At 37.4% G+C, this 24,173-nt stretch overlaps 11 protein-coding genes across 11 annotated transcripts; 6 read left to right on the top strand and 5 right to left on the bottom strand.

The window, feature by feature from the left end:
* Positions 1 to 17: 17 nt before the first annotated feature.
* Positions 18 to 761, bottom strand: MONOS_11705 (putative ABC transporter transmembrane region; the record flags this gene model as incomplete). Its single annotated transcript, XM_067864265.1, has 1 exon — positions 18 to 761. The coding sequence occupies one exon, from the start codon at positions 759 to 761 to the stop codon at positions 18 to 20; it is 744 nt and encodes a 247-aa protein (XP_067732887.1).
* Positions 762 to 773: 12 nt separating this feature from the next.
* Positions 774 to 1,733, bottom strand: MONOS_17126 (uncharacterized protein; the record flags this gene model as incomplete). Its single annotated transcript, XM_067870016.1, has 3 exons — positions 774 to 1,049; positions 1,459 to 1,611; positions 1,662 to 1,733. 3 exons carry the CDS (start codon positions 1,731 to 1,733, stop codon positions 774 to 776), a joined length of 501 nt encoding a protein of 166 aa, XP_067732886.1.
* A 2,632-nt stretch (positions 1,734 to 4,365) lies between these two features.
* On the bottom strand, positions 4,366 to 4,912 carry MONOS_11703 (uncharacterized protein; the record flags this gene model as incomplete). Its single annotated transcript, XM_067864264.1, has 2 exons — positions 4,366 to 4,628; positions 4,900 to 4,912. 2 exons carry the CDS (start codon positions 4,910 to 4,912, stop codon positions 4,366 to 4,368), a joined length of 276 nt encoding a protein of 91 aa, XP_067732885.1.
* A 4,829-nt stretch (positions 4,913 to 9,741) lies between these two features.
* MONOS_11702 (uncharacterized protein) lies at positions 9,742 to 9,990 on the top strand (the record flags this gene model as incomplete). The annotated part of the gene is made up of 1 exon (XM_067864263.1): positions 9,742 to 9,990. One exon carries the CDS (start codon positions 9,742 to 9,744, stop codon positions 9,988 to 9,990), a length of 249 nt encoding a protein of 82 aa, XP_067732884.1.
* Positions 9,991 to 10,412: 422 nt separating this feature from the next.
* Positions 10,413 to 11,147, top strand: MONOS_11701 (uncharacterized protein; the record flags this gene model as incomplete). Its single annotated transcript, XM_067864262.1, has 3 exons — positions 10,413 to 10,499; positions 10,552 to 10,605; positions 10,854 to 11,147. 3 exons carry the CDS (start codon positions 10,413 to 10,415, stop codon positions 11,145 to 11,147), a joined length of 435 nt encoding a protein of 144 aa, XP_067732883.1.
* Positions 11,148 to 11,777: 630 nt separating this feature from the next.
* On the top strand, positions 11,778 to 12,191 carry MONOS_11700 (uncharacterized protein; the record flags this gene model as incomplete). The annotated part of the gene is made up of 1 exon (XM_067864261.1): positions 11,778 to 12,191. One exon carries the CDS (start codon positions 11,778 to 11,780, stop codon positions 12,189 to 12,191), a length of 414 nt encoding a protein of 137 aa, XP_067732882.1.
* Positions 12,192 to 13,800: 1,609 nt separating this feature from the next.
* Positions 13,801 to 14,127, top strand: MONOS_11699 (uncharacterized protein; the record flags this gene model as incomplete). Its single annotated transcript, XM_067864258.1, has 1 exon — positions 13,801 to 14,127. The coding sequence occupies one exon, from the start codon at positions 13,801 to 13,803 to the stop codon at positions 14,125 to 14,127; it is 327 nt and encodes a 108-aa protein (XP_067732881.1).
* Positions 14,128 to 16,110: 1,983 nt separating this feature from the next.
* On the bottom strand, positions 16,111 to 16,617 carry MONOS_11698 (uncharacterized protein; the record flags this gene model as incomplete). The annotated part of the gene is made up of 1 exon (XM_067864257.1): positions 16,111 to 16,617. One exon carries the CDS (start codon positions 16,615 to 16,617, stop codon positions 16,111 to 16,113), a length of 507 nt encoding a protein of 168 aa, XP_067732880.1.
* A 2,399-nt stretch (positions 16,618 to 19,016) lies between these two features.
* MONOS_11697 (uncharacterized protein) lies at positions 19,017 to 19,746 on the top strand (the record flags this gene model as incomplete). Its single annotated transcript, XM_067864256.1, has 2 exons — positions 19,017 to 19,024; positions 19,089 to 19,746. 2 exons carry the CDS (start codon positions 19,017 to 19,019, stop codon positions 19,744 to 19,746), a joined length of 666 nt encoding a protein of 221 aa, XP_067732879.1.
* Positions 19,747 to 19,821: 75 nt separating this feature from the next.
* Positions 19,822 to 21,501, top strand: MONOS_11696 (uncharacterized protein; the record flags this gene model as incomplete). The annotated part of the gene is made up of 1 exon (XM_067864255.1): positions 19,822 to 21,501. One exon carries the CDS (start codon positions 19,822 to 19,824, stop codon positions 21,499 to 21,501), a length of 1,680 nt encoding a protein of 559 aa, XP_067732878.1.
* Positions 21,502 to 22,676: 1,175 nt separating this feature from the next.
* MONOS_16111 (uncharacterized protein) lies at positions 22,677 to 23,690 on the bottom strand (the record flags this gene model as incomplete). The annotated part of the gene is made up of 1 exon (XM_067869024.1): positions 22,677 to 23,690. One exon carries the CDS (start codon positions 23,688 to 23,690, stop codon positions 22,677 to 22,679), a length of 1,014 nt encoding a protein of 337 aa, XP_067732877.1.
* Positions 23,691 to 24,173: the final 483 nt, after the last annotated feature.

Genomic DNA, 24,173 nt, shown 5'->3' with positions numbered 1-24,173 from the left:
ACAAGCACATCAAAACATCAGCTGGTGATGTTTGCAACCAGCGCATGCACACTTTTAGAATTGAATTGTGCATCGTACTGACTTCCGCACAGCTCCCTCTGCCTCTCCTCCATTGCCTCCTGCACACCAAACGCCCTGATCGTCGCCGCCCCTTCCACACACTGCTTGAAAAAGCTCCCTGATCCGCTTCGGGCAGCAACCAACGATCGGTAAATGCGGCGCTTTGCGAGTGATGTGGAATGGCTGATCAGCACCATTGCACTCGTTGCCAGCACAACAGGCAGCAGAAGCGCCGGCATCGCTGAGTGGATTGCCACCAGTGCCGAGAACAGCTTCGCGAGGGAGGAGGCAGTAGCAGTGAAGGAATGGAGTACACTGTAGCTGATGGGGTTCACTCCATTCAGTTTTTTGTTCAACATTCTGGAGGATGTGGTGTCGAAGAAGCGCATCGGTGCGTGGAAGAGCTTTGCGTACATGTCTGTTTTGATGGCATGGGCAGACTGAATTCGGAAGATGGTGGTGATCAAATTCACAAGAATCTCACCGAGCGACGAGAAGAGACTCGTGGAGATGTAGAGGAAGAACAAGAATCCTGAAGAAAGATTGAAACGGCTCAGAAATGAGAACAGAAACATTTGCTTCTTCTGCTTCTGCTTTTTGCGTTTGAAGGCGTTTTTCTGAGGTGAATGTTTGGATGCTCTTGCTTTGGAATTATCTCCATTTTTGGATCTAATTTCTTTAGATGATGATAACGATATCATTGAATCATTCAATTAAGATTCATTCAATGTTTCGTTTAAATTCCCTTCTCTTTCCTTCTCCTCCTCCCATCTCTTTTCTCCTCCAAGTCCATTGAGTGTCCTATTCATCTGCTCCATCTGTGCATCTTTCACAGTCCACATGTTGAGAACAGCGCACTGCCCATTCTGAGCAACGTTGCTCAGCACAATCGCCAGCAGCGCCAAGAACAGCAGGAAAAACGATGCATGCTTGAAATACCACAAAACAGAGGAGAGAGATACAGAATCAGCCTCAATGTCGATGGACTCCTTCAAACACCACAGTTCAGTGGGAGAAGGAGAAGGAGAGGAGGAAGAGGATGAGGAAGAGGATGAGGAAGAGGAAGAGGAAGAGGAAGAGGAAGAGGAAGAGGAAGAAGAGGATGGAGAAGGAGAAAGAGAAATAGGAGTTTGAATGATTGAAGAAGAAGAAGAAGATAATAGTGAATGTGAATGTGAAATGGGTGAAATGGGTGGAGACGGTGAAGTGTTTGAGTGAGTCAAGTTGAATGGAGAAGAAGAAGAAGATGATGATGATGGAGAAGGAATGTCATTTGCATCTTTAATCTTCTTCTCACAATTGTTTTCGAAATTATCTCCCAATATTTCTCTTTCTTTTCACTTCTTCCTCTTCTTCCTCTTCTCCTCCTCCTTTCCTTCCTTCCTTCTTTTCCTTCACCATCACCACCATCTCCTTCACAGTCCCCTTAAACTCCTCCGCCACGCCTATCTTTCTGATCCTCCCGTCCTCTTCCATCGCGATGGCCGTGTCAAAGTGAGGCAGATATTTCGTGTGATGTGTCGCTAACAAGACAGTCTTCCCCTTCAGCATCTGGTTGATGCATTTGATAAACAGCGTCAACTTAACATTGCTCGTTAAACTCTTGCCAAAATGTCATCAAACACAAACATCTCAGCCGATGAATAGACTGCCCTCGCCAGAGCTATCCTCATTCGCTACCTACCCAACAGGTTGTATCCTCTTTTGCCCACTTCTGCTTCGTATCCGCCAGGAAGAATGGCCAAGTTTTGTTCCAGACAGCAGGCTTGAATGACACGAGTGTAGCGGACGGGGTCGAAGGAAGTGTGGAAGAGGATGTTGGATTTGATGGTATCTTTGAAGATGAAGGGAATCTGTGATTGAAATGATGAACGAACAGATTTGTGATGTATATTAGAAGGAGAATAAAAAACTTAAATATAATCAGAAAAAGAAATGATAAATATAATGTTTATAAGAGATAAAGTTATTAAAATAATAATAATAAATCATTTATTTTCATTTTTATTCATCTTAACTTACTCACATGAGGCACATAAGCCACCGTCCCCTTCAAATAACCTTTCCCTTCCAAACAGATAGTCTATCCCAGAATCAACACAGGCAGTACTGATTTGCCACAGCCAAAATGATCGAAGATAATTGTATGTAAACATCATGGGAGGGAGAGGAGGAAGGAAGTGGAATAGATGAAAAAACAGACGAAATATGTTTATTTTCGAACAAATTGAGAAAATATTTTCTTCTGTTGCTTCTTACGAGAAGAGGCGAAAAGAGAGAACAACATTATTTGTGTCAAATGGAAGAGAAGTGAATTGGGCGTATTTTTTGTTGAATCTAACAGAAAAAGAAAAATTAAATTAAGAATTGAATTATGCATAAACCGATTTCCTCAATAAGCGAAGTTTTCTTTAAGATAATCAAATATTATATTTCATGCTATAAACCCATTTCAAATTTCGAATTTTTTGTTGATCTGCAATTTGCAGAAATGATAATTTTTTGACTGTGAATGGTACAAATGTTATAAAGAAGTGATTAATAAGCATTGAAACGATTTCTGTAAATTTCTAAGTAATTTAAATCTTTTATTGATCGAAAAGATCAAATTGAACGATTTTCAGAAAGAATATTTTTGAAACATTTTTATGAAAAAAAATTTTTCATTTTTAAATTTCTATCGATGAAATATATTTTTGTTCTTTATTATTTTTCGCAATTGAAAAATGAACTTTTTGTTAAAATTAATAACTATTCTTAAATAAAATTGTTTTAAAATTCCAATTTATTCATTTGTTGTGACATTTTATATTCTCAAATAAAATATTTATTTTATATAAAACTTTTATTGTGATAGAGATGCTCATTTTTTGTTACTAAATATTTATTATCATTTTTCAAAATGATAATTATTTTGTTGTTTGATGTTATATTTTTTTCTGATGATATGGAAAAGGAGATAAAATTCATGTCAGTTTTGAACTTTCGGAAATTTTCCGAAGGATAGTAATAAATATGAATTATTTATTTTTGGAAGATCTTTTATTATTCGATTTGTCAATTTTTTTTGGGGTCAATTCAAAACCCTAACATTATTAAAGAATAAAAAAATAAGTATTATTAAATCAAACAACTGCTTATGAATCTCTAATATCATCAAACCATTATAAAAACACTTTCAAAATAAAAATGTCTTTTTCAAAACCTCAATCAACTCTTAATTCTCGATGCAAAGTTATTTGGAATGAAATGCTCGAATGAGTGGAGAAGATATTGATTCATTGCTCGTATATCTCTTTTACAACTATAGGCAATCATCTTCTGTTATTAACGATTTACTGAAGTCTTTGAATGGTTTTGTTTTATATTATATTGTACTGTGTAAAAAATATTATTTAATCTCTCTGTAATTTTTTATTTTTTTGATTTGTTTATTATTATTATTTTTGAAACAGAATATCACATAAAGCTGCTGGAAGACCTGTCTGTGGTGTGCAACAACGCTCCATTTCACACTCAGACAACAATGCTGCAGGCGTTGTCTCGAAACACATCATTGTCCGATCTACACGACTATGGATATGATGTGACAGAAGGCAAATTTATTAACGCGAAGCAAACACTCAAAAAGAACCAAGGATTAATCATTCCGCCTCAAAAACCTCATCTTCCGTCTTGCAAAAGTGGTTTGTTTTAATTTTAATTTTTTTTGCATAATTTTCTCTGTTTATTTTAGGCTTAAATGAACAGGATTGGGAAAAGGGCAACAACTGGATGTTAGCCCATTCAACTGAAGCCTCCACTTCGCTTCAGTCAGCAAAGAAAAAGCAGCGAACTGAGCCAGATTACGCAAGATTTATTGATGAAGCAGCTTGTGTGAAGAAATTATCCCAGAAAATTCTTCTTCATATAAAAAACAATCTTCTTCATCTTCAACACCAACTCAACAAAATGGAAATTCAAATTCCATTTCAGAAAAAAATTCTTCTTCAACAAATTCTTCTCCATCTCAAGCTGTTGATGCTCCAATCAGTACTCCAATTAGGAGAGAAAGGGGTTCAACAAAAAGAAAAACAAATAAATCATATCAAAAACGTCATTCGTCTCCTTCACCCATTTCAATTCACAAATTCTTCAAAACAAAGCAATCGTCATCCACTTCCTCCTCTTCTTCCTCTTCTTCTTCTTTTTCTTCTTTCCCCTTCTCTCTTTCTCTTCTTCCTTCCCTTTCTCACTTTCTCTCTCTCTTTTCCTGTCAGAATTCACTTTCTATTCTTATTCTCATCATTTTCATTTCCTTCATCATTACTTCACTTTCAGCCACACACAAAATTCTTCTTCTTCTTCTTCTTTTAATTCTTCTTCTTTGGATTCTTCTTCCTCCTCTTCTCTTTCTTCTTCTTCTTCTCCAATTTTAATATCATCGTCTTCTTCTTCCTCCTCCTCATTTCCCTCTTCTTCTCCTTTTTCATCTATTTCTGCTTCTTCTTCTTCTTTTCCCTCTTCTTCCTCTTCTTCCTCTTCTTCCTCTTCTTCCTCTTCTTTTTCATCCTCCTCATCCTCCACATCTTTCAAAAAGAAAGAAAAAGAAAATATAAATTCTTTTTCTATTGAAGAATCTTCAACTTCCTTTTTCAACGATGATGTGTGTGTTAGTGATCAATTAAATGAATATGCCACTTCACCGGCTCTAATTCCACCACAAGCATTTCAGAATCTTTTTTCATCATTTTCAAAAGAGAACAACACTTATTCTTCTCAACATAACACACCATCCGATGAGAATGTTATTTCACATCATGATAATACTGCATAGATCACGATGAATAACAATCAAACAGATTTTCCTCATTCAAATTCTTCTCCTTCTTCATCAACCTCTTCAAAAATTATATCATCACATTCTTCTTCATCAACATCAATAAAAGGATTAATCAATTTTGGAAACACATTCTATCTTGCATCTCTTCTTCAATGCATGTCTTCTATCATCACACAAAAGCCATCTTTTTACAAAAAACAAACAGCAATAAAGAACGCATCTTTGAGTGTTGTTCTGGTTTGTCAACAATTGGCTAAAGATGGAACGACAGTGCGTTCGTGGGTTCCATCTCTTATCAACAAATGGGAAGACTTTTGTGGATATGGAAGCAGACAGCAGCAAAACGTGGATGAGGCATTTGACAACCTTCACCAACTTCTTCTTAAAGATGAGTTGATAAATAAGGACACCTTCAATCCTGTTTTAATCACTCATCTCAAATGCCAAAAATGCAAAAAAATATCAAACCGTTTCGATGAAATGTGAAACAATATCGTTATCAATTCTTCTTCTCCTCACAACTGTCTATCATCTCTTTTTGCGACTGAAGTTTTAAATGGAAAGAATAGTGTTTATTGTGATGCACGCAAGGATAAATGTTGTTCTGCGAGATGGGAGGAAATGGCTGCATTTCCAGATGTGCTGGCCCTCTGTCATGAATGCACTGATTCTGCTTGTTCTGCATCTTCGATAACGCTTCTGATTGTAACTGATCGTGTTAACCAGCGCACTTTCTGCAAAGGGTTATCAACAGAAAACATTCAACTTTTTCAAAAAGATAATCAGGAAACGATCATTTATCAACTTTCTGGACAAATACTATTCAAACGTTTGGATCAACAAAACGGACATCACATCGCAGTTGTGAAAAGGAAGACAAGAAGTGATGTATTGTGGAATATTTGCAATGATGAAAGTGTTTCGGAATTTGATAAAGATAATTGGAATTCATCATGGAAAGATCTTTTCTCCCAGGGTTACACACCTTCACTTTCATTCTATATCAAAGAAAAAACAAAGCCAACACTGTCTTCTTTTCAATTTGGTGGTTCCTCCTCTTCTTCAGAAACATCAAATAACAACACTTTAAATAACACATCAACAACAACAACAACAACAACATCGTCTCCATTCATCACTCCACCTCATCGTTCAACTTCCATTCCTCCACTTTCTTCGTCAATTTCAACAAGTTATGGATTGGAAGCACTGAAAGAAAAACGAAAGAAAACGGGCATCTTTTCTCCCAATGAAAAGAGATTAATCTTCAAGCCCAAGACGAAATTATGGAAATAGTTTTCCGAAGAAACAAATATCAAAGTTTCATTGCTCCACATCTACAAACTCACCACCAACTTCTCCAAAGCAAAAAGACGAACTGACCTTTGTGGAATGTGTGAAAAGTTGGATTATTTGGAAAACAAATAAAAGTCATCCCAAAACAAAAATGGACTGTCTGAAGCAGAGTTCCACACTCCAAAACTTCTTCGACAACATCGTCTCGTTGCAGAAATGCAACATATACATTATCAATCAACTGTTGATAATTTGAAAGAGAGAGAAGAAGTCTTCGTTTTTGACCTCAAAGAGAAGTGGAAACTGCCAATCCGAAAGAACCAACTTCAACAAGAGTTCTTTAACTATCAACAAGTCTCCCAATTCACAATCATCTCACTTCAAAAAATTAATAATCAACAAATAAAAAAAACTTTCAACTTCTTCTCCGACTTCCTTTCAAATGATCACAGATTTGTTATTGAGTGTCTGGAATCTATGATCAAAAGACGCTTCTTCACAGACACTCACACTTTTATGTTCTTCTGCGATTCGGGTCCACACAACCGAAATATCTTCCTTCTTCACTTCATCCTCTCCAAGCAATCAAAACTTCTTAAAAAGAAAAATACTCAACTCAACTTCTTCGCTGAGCACCATGGAAAGAATATCTGTGATAGTGAATTTGGTTCGTTAGTTAATGCAATCGACAACAATCTTTCGACAAAACACATCACCACACTTCATGACTTGATCAACTTCTTCGAAAACAATATGAATGTTTCGACATCAGCTTTTTCAACTTCACAATCAAACATTTTCTCAACAACGTCATCAAACTCTTCGCCATCTTCAACATCTGTCAATAACTTTGAGCAAGAGAGGTACTTTGAAGAATATGTACCATCTCAACAAATCTCATGGCCATCGCTGTCAGTCCCTCACATGAAGGACTACTTGTATTTTGAGTGCAAAGGCTCATTTGTCTCTGCTTCAGCTGTTGGATATCTTCCTCAACGCTCTCTGGTTGCCCTCGAATCTTCGACAATGAAAGAAAAAGTTCAACGAACAAGGAAGTCATTTCACTCTGATATCACATCATTTAACTCTTCTCTTCTTTCTCAATCTTCTCAAGATTTTCTTTCAAGGAGATATGATCTTCTTCTTGACTCTTCTTTATTAAATGAATCTCAAATTTGTATTAATTGTGTCCCACATTAAGAAACTAGTTATTGTGTATGCTTAGCTGGCACTCTATCGGAAGGGTGCTGGACATGACTGTTCGTATGAGATATTGCAGCATTCGGGCTGCAATATCCGGACCTGGATACGACGAACAGCCTCCCAGGTACACAACAGTTAGAATCCGATTGTTTTCTTGTGCTTTTTGTCCCTATAATGTCCCTATTATTAAATTGGTTATTGTCCCTATTATATTTGTATATTTCGAGATTCATTAATAGAAAGAGTTGTGAGGGAATTCATTGATCTTTGGGTGAGGTTTTTGGAAGGGAGAGTTGTTGAGAGTGTGAAGTGATGTTTAATCATTGTGTCTGTCTTTTTTCTTTGTTGGATTTGATCTTTTTGAGTCAAAGTGAGAGAAATATCAGAAAGTGTAGAGTGGATGGAAAACAGAGGGAAAATAGACATGTGAGTTTTTGAACTTTTTGTATGAGTTTTCTTTTTTGTTTGGAATTGTCTTTGATACCACGAATTTGTTGTTATAGTACAGTTTTTTCTTATATCTTTTATTGTTCAAAATTGTTGACATTTTGTCGATATTTGGTGAATGTTTTATGATTATGTAATAAAACTTTGTTTAATTGAAAGTTGATGAATCTGATTAGAAAATTTCTGACTGTTTTCAATTTTTTTAATGATTAACATCATGAAGGATTTTTTGTTTTTTTATATCATTTTGGTTAATGAATGATCGTTATTTTTTTAACGCAAATTTTTTTCATTTCACTGATATTTTATCCATTCGAAAAAAACTCAAATTCGAATATACAAGCATTTTCTCCTTGAAATCATTTTTATTTCTTCCATATTGCAATGCCATATATAGAAAACAAACACACTCAAAAAAAATTCTTCATGAATTTTTTCTAACAGATCAACAAAAAACTTTTAACTTAAAAATGATCTCTATGAACATAAAAAATTTTCATTTCTTTGGAATTTGCAGAAATCGTTATAAACCTAATGAAACACTTCAACATTATATAGGAATTATCTTGATATATCAAATGAGCATTTCTGCAAATTCCTGATCAACAAAAAAAATGAAATTTGTAATGGGATTTCTACGAAGAAAAAGGTTTGAAATTATGTGTTTGATTCTCAATTTTTGCTTATTTTTTGCAACTTATGAAAAATTCTATAATTAAATTTCGAATGCTTTTTCTCTTTTCCTCTTCGAAATTCTTTCACTATTATCCAACTGAATCCTGAATAGGATTTTGCTGTTTCCAGTTTCCAATGGAGTGAAAGCAAATTATTCTATGTTTGTCCTTCAAGGTATTTTTTTATTTTTATTTTTAAATTTTATTTTCGGGTCTTTTATTTTCGTCTTCTTCTGCTTCGTCAAATGCTGGTTTTCCAGCTTCCTCTTTCCCGATTTCAGGAATTCATACAAAGAATTCTTCATTTCCTTTATCTTCTGTTTTATTGTTGAGTGTGCCTACAACCACACTTGGCAGAACACTCAAAAGAAGTGGAGGCAAAAAGCGCTTGCTGCCTTCAAGCGGACGATCTGTAATAAAAAGAACATGCAGAATCAAGGATAGCTCCACCAGAATTTAAATCAGAAGTGCTGGGGCTGACAAACAAGATGGGAGGAAGCGGAAATAACATTAATAATAATAATTATTCTAGCAGGAACAGGAAGAAGCTATTACGTGTGGTGATGAAACAAGTTCCGCTGTGTATCCCACGCAGAAGGACACTGAAGATGAAGAGGAAGCGAATGATGACTGCAATGAGGTTGAGTCAGCAGAGGAAGAAGAGCGAAGGAGGAGCAAGTGCAAATGTGACTGTTCAGAATGCGAGGAGTTTAGAGTCAACTGTTGTAACATTGAAGAGTTAGAGGAAGCTTGGGAACAAAGAGAAATAAAAGATGAGGAGAAATGAGAAAGGAGAAAGATAAGGAAAGAATTATTTCTGTGTTTGATGAGTTTCCATCAGATGAATTGGAGTGTGGCAGGCAAAAAGGTGAAAAGCGGAGAGGATAAGCGAGAGTGAAAGGGAAGAAAAAGCGAAAGGAAGAGCATTTCAATCAAAGACAAGTACGACGATGAGTTCGTATGATGTGCTGAGTGAGCTGCTTTCGAGAGAGCTGGAGCTGCTACATATGGAAGATGGCAGCATTACATTTGACTCTTCTGAGTCTGACACGAGTGAGACAAGTGGAAGAAGTGAATGAAACACTGATGGGAATGAATATGAAGAGGAAGTGGATGATAAGGAGGAGGAAGAAGAAGAAGAAGACGTGGAGTTAAACAGGATTCTCAGTGCAAAGATATCCATGACAAGCACACGAGCAAATCGGCAGACACCGAAAAAGATCAGATTTGTTTTTGAATATGGCACCTCTACCACATTCAACTCAGCAAAAAACAAGAGAAAACAGCTCAATCGAAGCAACATTTATAACAACTGAGATGAAGGACAGGGAGAAAAGAGATTCACTTACGAAATTGATGAAGAACACACTGAAGCAGATACATGGAAGGATCATTCCAACAATCAATCCAACCGATATTGGACTTTATGCAAATCTCGTTCAGGAAGAGAAAAGCAAGGCAAAGAAGCAAAAAAGAAAGATGTGGTAGAAAGGGAAAGGGAAGAACATGAACTATTTGATTCGAAATGAAGAGAGGAAAGAGTGAGTGAACGGAGCAGGTGCAACAGACAGTGAAGAAGCAAAAGAAGACAGCGAAGACAAAGACCGTGAAGATAGCGATGATAGTTACGTTAGCGGTGATGACGATTGTTTCGATATAACACGATCTGTTGACACGTCAAATGCCTATTAAAACAGACAAGGCAGCAGAAAGAAAAGAAGACTCAAACACATTCCCTGCTATGAGTTTCACTCCCAAGCAGCGAAAGACGCTTTCATCGACATCCCAAAAGAGCAATCATAAGAAGTCGCATGTCAATTTCTCACACACTCTGACCATCGTCTGCGGAGAGCTCAATCCGACTTATCTGCAGTTTTCCTTCACTTCAGCCAAGTCCACAAAGGAAAACAATGCGAAAGAAGAAGATGAGAATGCAATTGGATCAGAATGAGGCAGAGAAGCGCTGCAGAGCCCGCGCAGAAGACACAGCAATTACAGTTTGGCTGCTGTTTCTGTGTCACGAAGACATCTTGTCTTATCTGCCATCAGAGCAGAACTCTGCTGATCAACGCAGACATGCCTCAGAACAACTTCAGCGAACGGGTTTGCCACGGCTTGTTTATTAGCGAGTTTGTCTATCCAGACAGGCTATGCAAATGTCAATGCAAGAAGGAGGAGGATGAGGAGCAGATGACTTTGGGAATGCTTCTGTGTTTGGGAGAAAAGGCAGAAAGATGATAGAGCTGAAGAAGCAGTTTGTGCGGTCGATGCAGCAGATTTAGAAAAAAGAAGTCGCTGCTTTACTTCATTTTCTTGGAGAGGCTCTGTTTCATCTTTTCAACCAACTCAAGTCACCGCAGCTTCCAAAGTCCACAACCATTTTTTCTTCGCACGGCTGTGCGATGAGGGGAAAATTGGCGAATGATGCGAACAAGTTTCTGACCCTGCTATATGGAACGAGGCTGTTCAGTTTGGGAGGAGAAGATGCAGTAAGAGATACACATCTGGTGGAGGACATGAGAAAGGAGATGAATGGGTGGAGAGGAGAAGGAAGGGCAGCTGTGGAAGGAGGGGACGAGGCAAGAGACACAGTTGAGCTGTTCTGTGAAGAGAGAAAAACATTTGGAACTGTGTCTGATGTGTAGAATTAGATCAATAGAAAGAATGATAATAGATTCTCTTTGAACATAATTGACAATGAAACATTTGCAGTCAATACGAATATAATGAGACCTGCTTTTGTTTGCTTCGTATGTCTTTTTCGAAGACCAACAACTTCTGCTGTCTGCCTCAGAAAATGCAATTTTTGTTCCTCCTCAAAGAACAGCATGCGTCTCATTCATCGGAGAAACTCTGTTCGAACTGACAGATTCAACACACACAAGGTTTCTCCGCTGCGCGTTGAACAGTAACATGAAGAAGAGCAGCATTCGATTTTGCCTTCTTCTCTAAAGTTTTCATGGGTGCCTCTTGTCTACGTGTCCCCCTCTCCCTTTTTCGCACCCGCTCACTTCCATCGTCCACACTCTTCTTTCAAAAATGCTTTCAGTATCTTTCACTTCATCTTCGTGTTCTCCATCCCTTCTCTATTCACCTCATGCGTCACTTCTTTTTCTGATTCTCAGTCCATGTCATCCTCCAGCACAACACCTTCCATCATCTCGTTCTCCATGCAACACCTCGGCCCTTCTGCCGCTTAGTCCAATCACCTGCTGCTTCGTACACTGGCCACGACCACTGCACTCAACGCTGTTGCAACCGCTCTTCGCAAGTTGATGGTGAAGAAGACCTTGTTCCACGAAATATCAGCCATTCTCGAGACACACCATAACCAGAAACCTTCTTCTTCTCCTTCGATGTCCATTTCTGCCTCTCTCATTCAGCTGTTGAAGGCTGTTGGTGCTTCATTCACACAACAATCCACACCCTCCGCTTTTGCTTCCGTTCAGCAAACATCTGAGCCTCAGTCTACTTCATTGGTATCGAATGTTGCAACAAACGCACAGGATATGAATGGATCTTCAAACGCTGCTGCTGATGGAGCTAATACAACTTCAGTTGGCAATGCGATAAATGCATCAGGAACAGGAAGAGGAGGAGGAGTAGAACATCCCTGTCAGATAAAGATAGACCAATTCTCAACTACGCTTCCACATAAGCTGCAGACAAGCATCACATCCTCTCAGTAACATCTCTTTTAACTTTCGCAATCTCCTTTTCCTTCTCCCTCTTCTCCGTCATTCACATCAAATTATTCTCCATCTTCAATTAATATTCCTTTTCCTTCGACTCATTCTCTTCCACTTCAGCATCGTCAACAAACATTTCCTTCATTTTCTTCTCAATTTGATCTTTTTCTTCTTTTTTTCTACCAGCCATCTGAAGAAATTCCTAAGAATTCTGCGATGCGGAGTCTTTTTTCTTTGTAGACTTCCTCATTTAAAAAAGGATGCTCTTTCATCTTTACCTGCAACTTTCGTCCCTGCTCTGCTTATGTCAATGCGGCAATCTTCTTCTTCCTCTTCCTCTTCCTCTTTTCTTTCTGTTTCACTTCTCACCTTTCCTATATTCCTCTCATCCAATCCCAAAAACTCTTAAACAAAGACATGAAATTCTCCGAATCCGTGAGAAATACGATGAACTCAATACTTATTAATTCGTCTTCTCCGCTTCTGCCTTCTGCGATATCTCATAATCCTTCTTTTTCTTCTTCGTTCTCTTCCTCTTCTTCCTCTTCTTCCTCTTCTTCCTCTTCTTCCTCTTCTTCCTCTTCTTCCTCTTCTTCTTCGACATTTTTTATTATTTTTCTTCTCCACCGACTTTTTCTGATTTTTGGGCTTCTTCTTCCTGTTCATTTCAAACTTCTTCATAATAACCAAAAACATCATTTCACACTCTTTAACCATCATCGCTCACTTCATTTGATTGGATTTCTTCATTTTTGGCATCAGAATAAGATATTTTTTGAGAATATAAAAGGGCATTATCCAAAAAAAGAAACACGTTGAAAATGAGAAGAAGATTGATAAGATGACGAAGAGAGTGAATATTTAGAGAAATAAGAACATTTTCAGACAGAATACGATGAATGGAAATTGGATGGAAAATAAATTGAAGAGATTTTTAAAGAAAAAAAGAAAATATGGAAAAGATGAAAAGTTTGAAGAGATAACGATGATGAACCAAAACAGAAAGTGACAACAAAGTTTGAAGCAGTTCGTTGAATATCTGAATCATCCTATATGTAACCACTCATTCATGACAGCCCTAAAGCACAGATACGAAGAGCGAGGAAGGGCACTGAGAGTTGGTGCTCAGGAGAACTCCTTCGTTGTTGAAAATCCACTTATTGAAACCAGGGAACGTTCATTTTACTTTCCAAAGCAATGAAATGTTGAGTACGGCTGCATCTGAGCAGATGAGGTTGCTGAGCATGGAGTGGTTATTCTGCATAGCGCTGCTATTGTTGGTGAGTTGAATGATGAAGACGTGAACACAACATTAAATCTTGCCTAACAAGGCAGAGGTGAAGACGGAGTCATCATACTGAAGAAGCTTTTTGGCTGATTTGATTTTCAAGGAGAAGAAGAAGGGGGATTAGCCAGAGGATTGAGAAGAACAACGCTGCCCGCAACAACGGCAAGATCTGTTGCAATGAGATGCTCGAGGGAGCAGCTGGAGCCATCGTCAAACAGGAACACAGGCTGGAAAAACGGATAGCAGATGTGTTGATGCTTGGGAGAAAGAAAGGGAGTTAGCGGGAAGTGCGCGAAGATCAAAGCAGGTGAGGTGGAGGGAATGGACAGATTTGTTGGAGAGGCGAAGGGTTCCTCGGGAAGCACAAAGGAGTGTGGAGTTGAGGTTAACAGGCTTGTCGGCTTCGGAAAAGAGGGAGGAGTTCACAGCGAGGGATCCGTCGAGGAAGGAGAAGAAGGAAAAGTGAGCAGATGCGAAGGAGGAGTGGAAGGAGAAGTGGAAGCTGATGAGGATGCAGGAGTTGAGAAAGGTGACAACAGCAGAGCATCTGAGGAAGACATCCAGAAGAATAAAAAAGACTTGGAAGAGGATGAAAGACAGAGAGAGAGAGAGAGAGATGAAAAAAAGCATGTGAAGAATTTTGTTTGATGGAAGCATTTTTTGTGCGAACAATGAAAATTCACAAATTGGATTGTTTTATTTTTTAAAACAATGTTTTTTTTATTTTCATCTGTCACTTCTTTTAACGAATAAATCTTTTAAAGTTCTTTTTTGAATTATTTGTTATTAAATCGAAGGATACTGCAAACTGTTGGTCACCTGTGAAATATCTTGCATAACTTTCATATTTTTGTTTTTGTGTTTTCGATAATTGTTTTTTTTCAACATATTTTTTTGGATCTTCAACGTCAATTTTGAAATTTCTTTTCTATAACATTATTTGACATTCTTCATTTAAAAAATTGATTTATTGAGCATTGAAACAATTATTATCTTGCTTTTCAAGCAAGATAACTTATGTTTTGCAATGTTTATTGAAATTTCGATATTTTTTTCGGAAATTATTTTTATATCTAGATATTTGTTATGAAAACAACTTGTGTTGATTAAAAAACAACTTTTAAATAACAACAACAATATATTAAACTATATTTTCGCTCAATTTTACAAATATTTTATCGATTCAACCCCACCATTTATGAAAAAAATTTATGATCAAACTTCGTAATTTTTTATGATATCAAAAAAAATCACCCAACTCGTCTTTTTTAACTCATTTAACATTCAAAACTTTTCCATTCAAACCAATTGAATATTATGAATAACAATTTTGAATATATTATAGAAATACAATTTGTGCATAAAATACCGGACAAGATCGATTTCACAATAACCGCAAGAGGGATAATTCTGACTATTTTCTTCAAAACACATCTCATCAATACAAACTCATTTGAAATACAAAACTTTCAAAATAGCTTCATTTATGCACAGAAGAAATTTATTTTTAAAAAAAAACCAGAGAAATAGGATTTTGAGTTTCTCCGAGATTTCGAAATATATTTTTTCTGAGCACAAATGAAGCTGAAGTGAAGTCTTGTTTTTCAAATGAGTTAGTATTGATGAGGTGTATTTTGAGGAAAATTGTCAGAATTATTCCTCTTGCGGCTATTGAGATCTCGACTTGTCCGGTATTTTTAGCGATGTCCGGTATTTTATGCACAAACTGTATGATATTTTGTATCTCCGAATATTTCCTATTTTTTTGTTGTTGTTTCATTCAATCAACACGAAAATGAAACTCTCGTATTTTTAAAGAGTTTTCATTGATAATATTTATTTCGAGAAAAATTATCAGAATTTTTCCTTTTGCAGTCATTGAGAAACCGATATTGTCCTGTATTCTTTGCATAATTCATTCAACAAAGCATTAATTCCGATTCTTTTGTTGAAAAACGGTTTTTGAAGAATTCCATGTGATTGGGAAAGAATTTTTGTTTATTTTTATTCAATAAAAATTATTATTGCAAAAAAATACAAAGCAAATAATAATACAAAAATTCTTTTGCATGATTTTCATTTTAGATTCCGGTTTTTTTCATTTTGTTCATTTATTGGTATCTGTCACATAATAATTAAATATTTATGTTTATAATATTCTTATTCAAAAACAACATTTGTTGAAAAAAAGGATGAATAAAAATAATAATATCTGTTGGACAAAAATATCAAAATAAAACAAGAAAATAAATAAAGAAACAACAATTCGAAATCATTGTTAACTGTTTGTTGCACAAACAACTATTTTATTTGTTTATATATTATCGGACAGAAAAATAAAAAAAATTTGTGATATAATTGATTTGTTGATCAAGCAAAATAAAAAAAATGTGATTGAAAATGTTAAATAAAAAACTGAATATTTCATGAAGTTACACCTTTTATTCCAAAATAACGTTCTCCACACCAATAAACACGATTCTCCTTTCGAATCTTCAAAGCATTGCTTCTCCTCTGGTTTTCTTTTTCTCCTCCTCATCATTTATCATTGATTTAGGCATCTACCCTTTTGACTTCGCTGCTTTTGTCTTGTTGTTCGTATTCCACACATACTCAGTTTATGCTCGTTGCTCATGCAATGGTTAATAAAACAGAAGGGCGCATGTATCTCAAGAGCTGAACCATCGTCCACGTATCCTTATCATTTCCTTTTTTCCACATCGTTTTTGCATCCCCTTCAGTGGAACTCGTATCCCTCCGTTCACTTTCTCTTTGCTTGTTGGGCCTGCATCTCGTGTTGCCATCTGCCCGTTTGTTCTGGTTAACTCCGCTGATTCGGGGCTGCCTGCCCCAGACACCAAAACAGTCATCATTCTGGAATCCGCAAACATCACCAACATCTTTCACACACAGAAAAATGGCTCTGTTTTTGTATGTGTATGTGAAGAGGAGATGCTCAGTAAACTGCTTGGCCGAGTCATCTGTATTCACAGGCTGTGTTAGCGAAGAGCAGGTCTGAGGGGGGGCTGCAATAGCGTGCCTCGACTGCAATCCGCCTGCAAACGCTTCTTCCATCTGTTTCTGCATCCTCAACCTCTTCTTCGCCTTGAACGAAGTCTTTCTCCGGTGCTCTTGCATCTTCTATCAAGTCAGTATATTCCTCCTTTTCCCCAACTTCACAAGGCCTTCTCTAACCACAAAAGCCACTATTTACTGCTCCGGCATCTACCGTCCCTGCTGAGCTCCAACCTCATGTCGATCTTCTTCCCTTCATCACCTTCTTCCTCGCCCAACAGATATTAGTTAGCCAGTTCACAGGTTCCTCCTCTTGACTCCTGTGCTTCCCTCTCTGCAGCAGTCCTTCACATCAACCGCTTGAGTTGCCTCACCAACACTCGAATCTGGTCTGTCTCGAAAAGTCTTGTTTCTATTCGCTTCTCCTTCTTCAGCTCTCTGTTGTTGTGTTTCTCAACACCTGCATCCTCACTTTCTGCCCCTTCTCCTTCCACTCCTCCTTCGAATCAGTCCACTCTTCACTCTTCTGCCTTCTCGATAGATCACTCATTGCTTCCACTTGGATCTTTTCTCCATCAGACAAGCATATCCATCTTAGCTACACGCTGCTTTGAGCTCTCCCCAATTCCTGCCTCTTTCTCTTCCACATCAACCTCTTCGCTCTCAAGGCAGCTACAACAACGTTCGTGTTCAACGATGGCTTCAGGCGCCATGCAAGGCATCTTTTTACAACAGTTCTCGCAATTATTAGCGAAAGCGATGTTCTTCTTCATTTTTCTAAAACAAATCTGTCAGAAAGCTTCAGAACAACATTCTCTTCCTTCACATCCATCTCGTTCAATCAGCTTTGCCACAACATATAAGAGCGAAACAGCTGCACAACTGCAGTCAATCTTACAGACTGTTCTATTGATCTGAATGTGTCTTCCTCATCTCTTGCCAGCTCATCCGTATTCCTTCATCGCTCTTCAGTGGAACTTGAGGCATCTTTGACAATTGGGTTCACTTTGCAGCCACCACAAGGCTTCATTGGGAAACCTCTCTGGCAAGAATGAAGCTGCCGATGCATCAAAGGAGCAAAAAGAATCAGAGGAGCCAGAGGAGCCAGAGGAACCAGATTCACAAAAAGCGTTAGAGACACAAGAGAGAGAAAGTGTGTGTGTGTCTGTGTGTGTAAATGGAATGCTTTTCTGTTCCATTATACGAGCGCAACAACTGATATCAAAGATACGAGCATCTCTGGTGCACAGTTAGATAAAATCTCCACCAATGGCAGGAAGTGAGTGTGAGCGTGGATGCCTCAATTGCTTATTGTTCTCCTTCAGCACTCCCAACATCCAAAATAACTATTTCTCTTCCTGGACCAACTTCATCTGCTCCAATTCCTGTGTGCTCCGCATTGCCTCGCTCAAAGGAGGAGGCTATTGTGTGCGACGTCGAAACTTCTTGTTGCTCCTCAACCGCTGATTGGGCACTCCTCAACTTTTTCTCTCAATTTCTCTCTATTTTTTATTTTATTTTTCTTTTCTTTTTTATCTCCACCTCCTATTTCACCTGTTTATAAAAAATTTGTGAAACATTTTCTCCTTTTTGTTGTGGTCACATTATACATTATCAGCAACTGAGGCGCCAAAATTGAAAGGTCTAAAAAAAAATGCATTCAAAGAAGAAGAAGAAGAAAAGGAAGAAGATGAAGAAAATTATTCTATTCATCATCATCATCACCATCATCATCATCTTCTTCTTCTTCTTATCCTCCTCCTCCTTTTTCTCCTTTTCCTTTTCCTTCTCCTTTCTCATTTTCACAATTAATTTTTCTTCTCTCACTTCTCATTCTGAATGATGTTGAGTGTCAGATTCTTTTCCTGTCCATCTGCTCTGAACATTCCCATTTTCCATTCAAACATCCATTTTTTTCTTTTTCTCCCTTTTCTCTCTTTTCTCTCTTTTCTCTCTTTTCTCTCTTTTCTCTTTTTTGCCCTATCGTTTTTGTCTTTTCATTCAGCCATTTCCTTTCCAAAGGCAGCATTTCAGCCTCTCTTCAGAATGTGCATGTTCTCCATCGGAGTGAATGGCATTCATCTTTCCCTTCTCTTCTGCCACACCCTCAGACACTCACTCACTCAACTGTTGCTGTGGCTGATCCAAATGAATGCATCCCTGAAGCGATTTGAAATGTGAATTTAAAAATAAAAAAGAAAAAAGAAATGAGTTGGTTAAAATTCAACTTTTGTTTCTGAGAGTTTTGGTGCAAAAGCAAAAGAGCAGAAAAAGAATAAGACTCAACATTAATTCACAGGTTTATTACTTTTCACAACTTGGCTTTTCATTTTCATTCACTTACAACTTGTTTAACGAACGTCAAAAGAAATAAAAATTTGAATAATTAATATTAAAAAGTTAAAATTGTTTTGAAAAAATGTTTGAATAACAAAATGCCACACTGTCAAAAATCGTGCAATCACTTTATGCTCATTTTCTTATTTATTTAAAGATGACAAACAGTATTTAAAAAAAAAAATATGATCAAGTATATAATATTTATTTCAAATAATACTTTTTAACGATTGACATTTTTTCTGCTTATATTGCAGGACGAGCAGCAAAACCGAAGCGTTGAGCGGTAAAATAAGATATACAACAGATATGCAAAAATTGAAAAGTGATCCATTGAAAAGGGACAAGGATGGAAGAACAGAAGCAATGCGATGGATTATTGAAAAGAAAATGGAACCTCCATTGGAAATGAGACATGAAACAACGCTTCATGATGATAATGGAATGACGATGGCAATGCTGTGGATTGAATTTGTTCGAACAGAGCCACCAGAATGGATGAGACACGATGCAACACTTAAAGATTCAGATGGATGGACAATGGCCATGCTGTGGATTGGATATGTTCAGACAGATCCACCGAAATGGATGAGGCATGACATCACACTTCGCAACAATAACGGAGTAACAATGGCCATGATATGGGTTGCAAATGCTAAGACAGACCCACCAGAGTGGATGAGACATAACAACGAAGTTGCAGACAAGGAAGGAAATACAATGGTCATGCATTGGATAAAGGAAATCAAGACAGAGCCACCAGTCTGGATGAGACATGATGCTACACTTGTTGATAATAACGGATGGACAATGGCCATGCTGTGGATTCAGTTTGTGAAGACAGAACCTCCAGAATGGATGAGACATGATATAAAACTTACTAATAAGAACAGAGAAACAATGGCGATGATATGAATTAATCATGTGAAGACGGAACCACCACATTGGATGAGACACAACATTACACTTGCCGATAAGAAAGGAAGGACAATGGCCATGTTCTGGATCGAATCTATTGAAAAGGAGCCACCAGAATGGATGAGACATTGCAATTCATTGAAAGACAAGAAAGGACGGGCAATGGCAGATTATTGGAAATTTTATGTGAAACCTAAATTGCCAGAATGGATGAAATGTGATGATACATTGAAAGACAAAAATGGACAAACAGCGGGAATGAGATGGATTATTAAGAAAAAGACACAACCACCAAATTGGATGAGACACGACAACACACTTGCCGATAAGTTTGGACGAACAATGGCAATGTTGTGGATCAAAAATGTGAAGACAGAGCCACCAATGTGGATGAGGCACGACATCACACTTCGCGATAGCGGTGGAGAGACAATGGCTATGTTCTGGATTCAGTTTGTTCAAACAGAACCCCCAGAATGGATGAGACACGATATTACACTTGCTGATAAAGACGGATGGACAATGTCCATGCTTTGGATTCAAGAGATCAAAACAGAACCTCCAGAATGGATGAGACATGACATAGAACGAATCGATGTCCTGAGAAATACAATGGCGATGAAGTGGATCAAATATGTTCAGACAGAACCACCAGAATGGATGAGACACGACATTACACTTTCTGATAAGAACGGATGCACAATGACCATGCTGTGGATTTGGTTTGTTAAAACAGACCCACCAAAATGGATGAGGCACGATGCTGCACTTTGCGACAAGAACGGAAGGACGATGGCCATGTGGTGGATTGAATGTGCTAAATCAGATCCACCAGAATGGATGAGACACAACAACACGCTTGCTGATAAGATTGGACGAACAGTGGCGATCCTGTGGATCAAAAGTGTCAAAACAGAGCCACCACATTGGATGAGACACAACAACACACTTGCCGATAAGTTTGGACGAACAATGGCCATGCTGTGGATCGAATATGTGAAAACAGAGCCACCAGAATGGATGAGGCATAGAATTGCGCTTTCTGACAGGGATGGAAGGATAATGGCGATGTGGTGGATAAGGGAAGTCAAGACAGAGCCTCCGAAGTGGATGACAATGGATAACGCGCAAGGCAGCAATGATGGAAGGACATTATCGATGAAGTGGATTATGGAGAAAAAAACAGAACCTCCTGAGTGGATGAGACATGACAATACGATTGCAGATAAATTCGGACGGACAATGTCTATGATATGGATCGTATATGTGAAAACAGAACCCCCAGAATGGATGAGACATGACAAGTTGCTTGCAGACATGGATGGATGGACAATGGCCATGAAGTGGATCGTTCATGTCAGAAAAGAGCCACCTGAATGGATGAGACATGATGCAGCACTTTCTGATAAGAGTGGAAGGACAATGGCAATGAATTGGATTTTCTGGATTAAAACAGACCCGCCAGAATGGATGAGGCACAGAAACGCTCTTGAAGATAAAGACGGGGAAACGATGGCAATGGGATGGATTAAATATGTGAAGACAGAACCACCAGTATGGATGAGGCATAGAATTGCTCTTTCTGACAGGGATGGAAGGACAATGGCAATGCATTGGATAAAAAATATCAATACACAGCCTCCGGAGTGGATGAGACATTACAATTCACTCAAAGACAAGAGTGGAATGACAATGTCAGATCTCTGGAAATATTCCGTTGAGACTGAGCCACCGCTTTGGATGAAAGAATGATTGTTTTCATTTCATATGTTTATTTTAAGGTGCTGAAGATTGATTGTGTTTTCATTTGTGCCAACCTGCACACAAATATCTGAGCAGCATCTTTGCATCATTTCAACGATTTTATTGATATTTGCTTCACTTTTTACTTTTTGCTTGGCCTTTTTGTTTTTCTTTTTTGTATTTTTGATGTTCTTCAAAGAATATTCATTTCAATCCATTTTCTTCTTATTCCCACTTGTTTGCATAACTCCCCGAATTGTTGAAAGGACTTTTGTCGACTTTTATAACTTTTAGAAATCGAGCAATAATTATTTGACAAAACGATTCTTTCCGACTTTTTTCTCCCATTTGAGAGAATCCCATTCACTCTGTTGTTTTGAATGGTATGTGTTTTTTATTCATCCTGTTCAACAGTTTTGCCAATCCATTTCAATTTTTTTTATTTTCATAAAGAGAATAATTTCTCTTTGTTTTTGAGAATTTTGACAACTTCATTTTTTCATTTCAAAAGCATTTCCATTCACCTGATATTCTGTATTTTTTTTTCTCCATTTCATGAAAAATATGAAAATAAAACAGTAATACAAAATATTGTCATTTTAAAAACATCATTTTGAAAAAACAAATTCATCAAAAGTTGGAGAAGAAGCAGAAGTGAAAGAAAAAGAATAAGGAAATCGAAACAATTGGGATATATGAAAAACATTTACGTACTCTTTTCCTTTCTTAACTTCTCTTATCTTATCTTTTGTTTTGTTTTGTCTTCCTCTTATTTTTTCTTTCTATATTTTCTTTTTTTGCTTCTATTGTGCTTCGACATTGATTTGTTTGGATTTAAAAAAAACCACTTCATAATACCATGAGTGCTTTACCTGCCCCCTGGTGCTAAACCCGCACCCACAAATTGAATTAAAAGTTCACATTTTGTCATATGAACACTATTCATTTTCAATCGTTGAGCTTTGAAAAAAATAGGACAAGTACATCACATTATTGAAAAGCTTCATTGTTTGGTGTTTGAGATAAAAAGGTTTCGAAGTTTTTTTTAAAAATTCTTCAACTTAATCAGTTTGCGGTAATACAAAAAACAAAAATAACCAAATGGGGTACTCACTCGTTCTTCTTTATCAATAATCACTTTCAGCAGATGCAAACCTTTCAATGTGAAAAAACAAACAAACAAACTACGATGACAACGAAGAATAATACTTTTCGCGACATTCAATTTCTTTTCTGCTGAAAGATGGTGAAACTGCTCTTTGAATTGGCTTCTCCTTTTCCGGTTTTCTTCTATCATCAATGAAGCTTTCTCCACTTGTATCATCGTTGATTATTTTGTAAATTATCATTTTCTTTTTCTTTTTATGTTTTATTTCTCTTTTATCTTCATCTGCAGAAGAGCTTGACAAAAGAATGTTGAATTCTTCACGAGTATGCTTGGTTTTTGATGTTGAAGGAGTCGAAGAAGTTTTCGCTTTTTCTATTTCTTTATATTTGGATCGAAGAAATGCAAGATGCTTTTCTGCATCTTCAAGTTGTTTTTTTAATTCGAAGCTGTCCAAATCTTCTATAATTGTTGTTGAATTTAATTTGTGATCATCAGACGGAGAAGAACAGATCGGTATCGTCGATGAAGTTGATTTTGTTGAGTCTGCTTTTTCTGCGGAATAAATATCTGATTGTATTGATGAAGCTGAAACACTTTGCCTTTTTGGTGGAGAATAGCTTCCAAAAAGTTCTTCACGCCAATCTTGAGACGAAGAATGAAGGTCTTCTTTCAATGGAGAGGCTCCAATAGGTGCTCCAGATATGCGAGAGAGAACGGGAGCTGCAGCAACAGGCCAGACTCCTGTCTTAATGAATGCTGCCTTCACTGTTGATGGAACACAAGCTGCAGCCATGGCTTCGGGGAGAATTTCTGCAAGTTGGGCTCGATAAGAAGGGAGAGAAAATGGAGAAGGAATAACAAATTTGTTACTCAAAGTGGATTTTAGTCGAGAAAAAACACATGAGTCACACGGCTGAAGCAAATGTGTCATATTAGGTGGGAATTTTTTCAGAATGATGAAATTTTTTTCAGCTGCTTCAATTACAGTTTCGTCATTGTGAGTTGAATGATTATCCATTAATAAAAGTGCACGATGAGAACTTGTAGGTTTCACTTTCTCCACGATTAATGGAATCCAGTAATAAATCATAATGAACTTGAAAATATCCTTAGTGATCCACCCGGAAGATGAAAAAATATATCTGATATCAAATGAAGAAAGTGTGCGAAACTCTTTCGGGAGTGTTTTCTTTGGCCATAGAAGAAATCGCGGTAATGAGGATCCGTCAGCGCAGATACAAAGGCATATAGTTGCATTCGGGACTTTCGGAACGACGGGAACTTGTGGAGGAGTTTGGCTTTTTAGGCAAACAACCAGTTTGTTCGATGATTCCCCACATGAGATAGACGATTCATCAAAATTGAATATATCCGCAGCTGTGATATTGTATTCCGTAACAGTGCTTAACAATTCTGAAAACCATCCTCTGATATTTTCTGGTGACTGCGCTGATATTTTTGCAACGTCCGTGTGCCTTGCGATTGCAGCCTTCAAAACATCACTTCGTTGAATTAATTTATATGCATATTTTTTGTTGATTGTTTTGAATTCTTGCTTCGGTTTTGATGATTT

This window comes from Monocercomonoides exilis (genome assembly GCF_001643675.1).
Source record: "Monocercomonoides exilis strain PA203 chromosome Unknown scaffold8-1962414, whole genome shotgun sequence".
NCBI classification, from domain to species: Eukaryota; Preaxostyla; order Oxymonadida; family Polymastigidae; genus Monocercomonoides; species Monocercomonoides exilis.
This window is presented reverse-complemented; position numbering and strand designations above follow the sequence as displayed.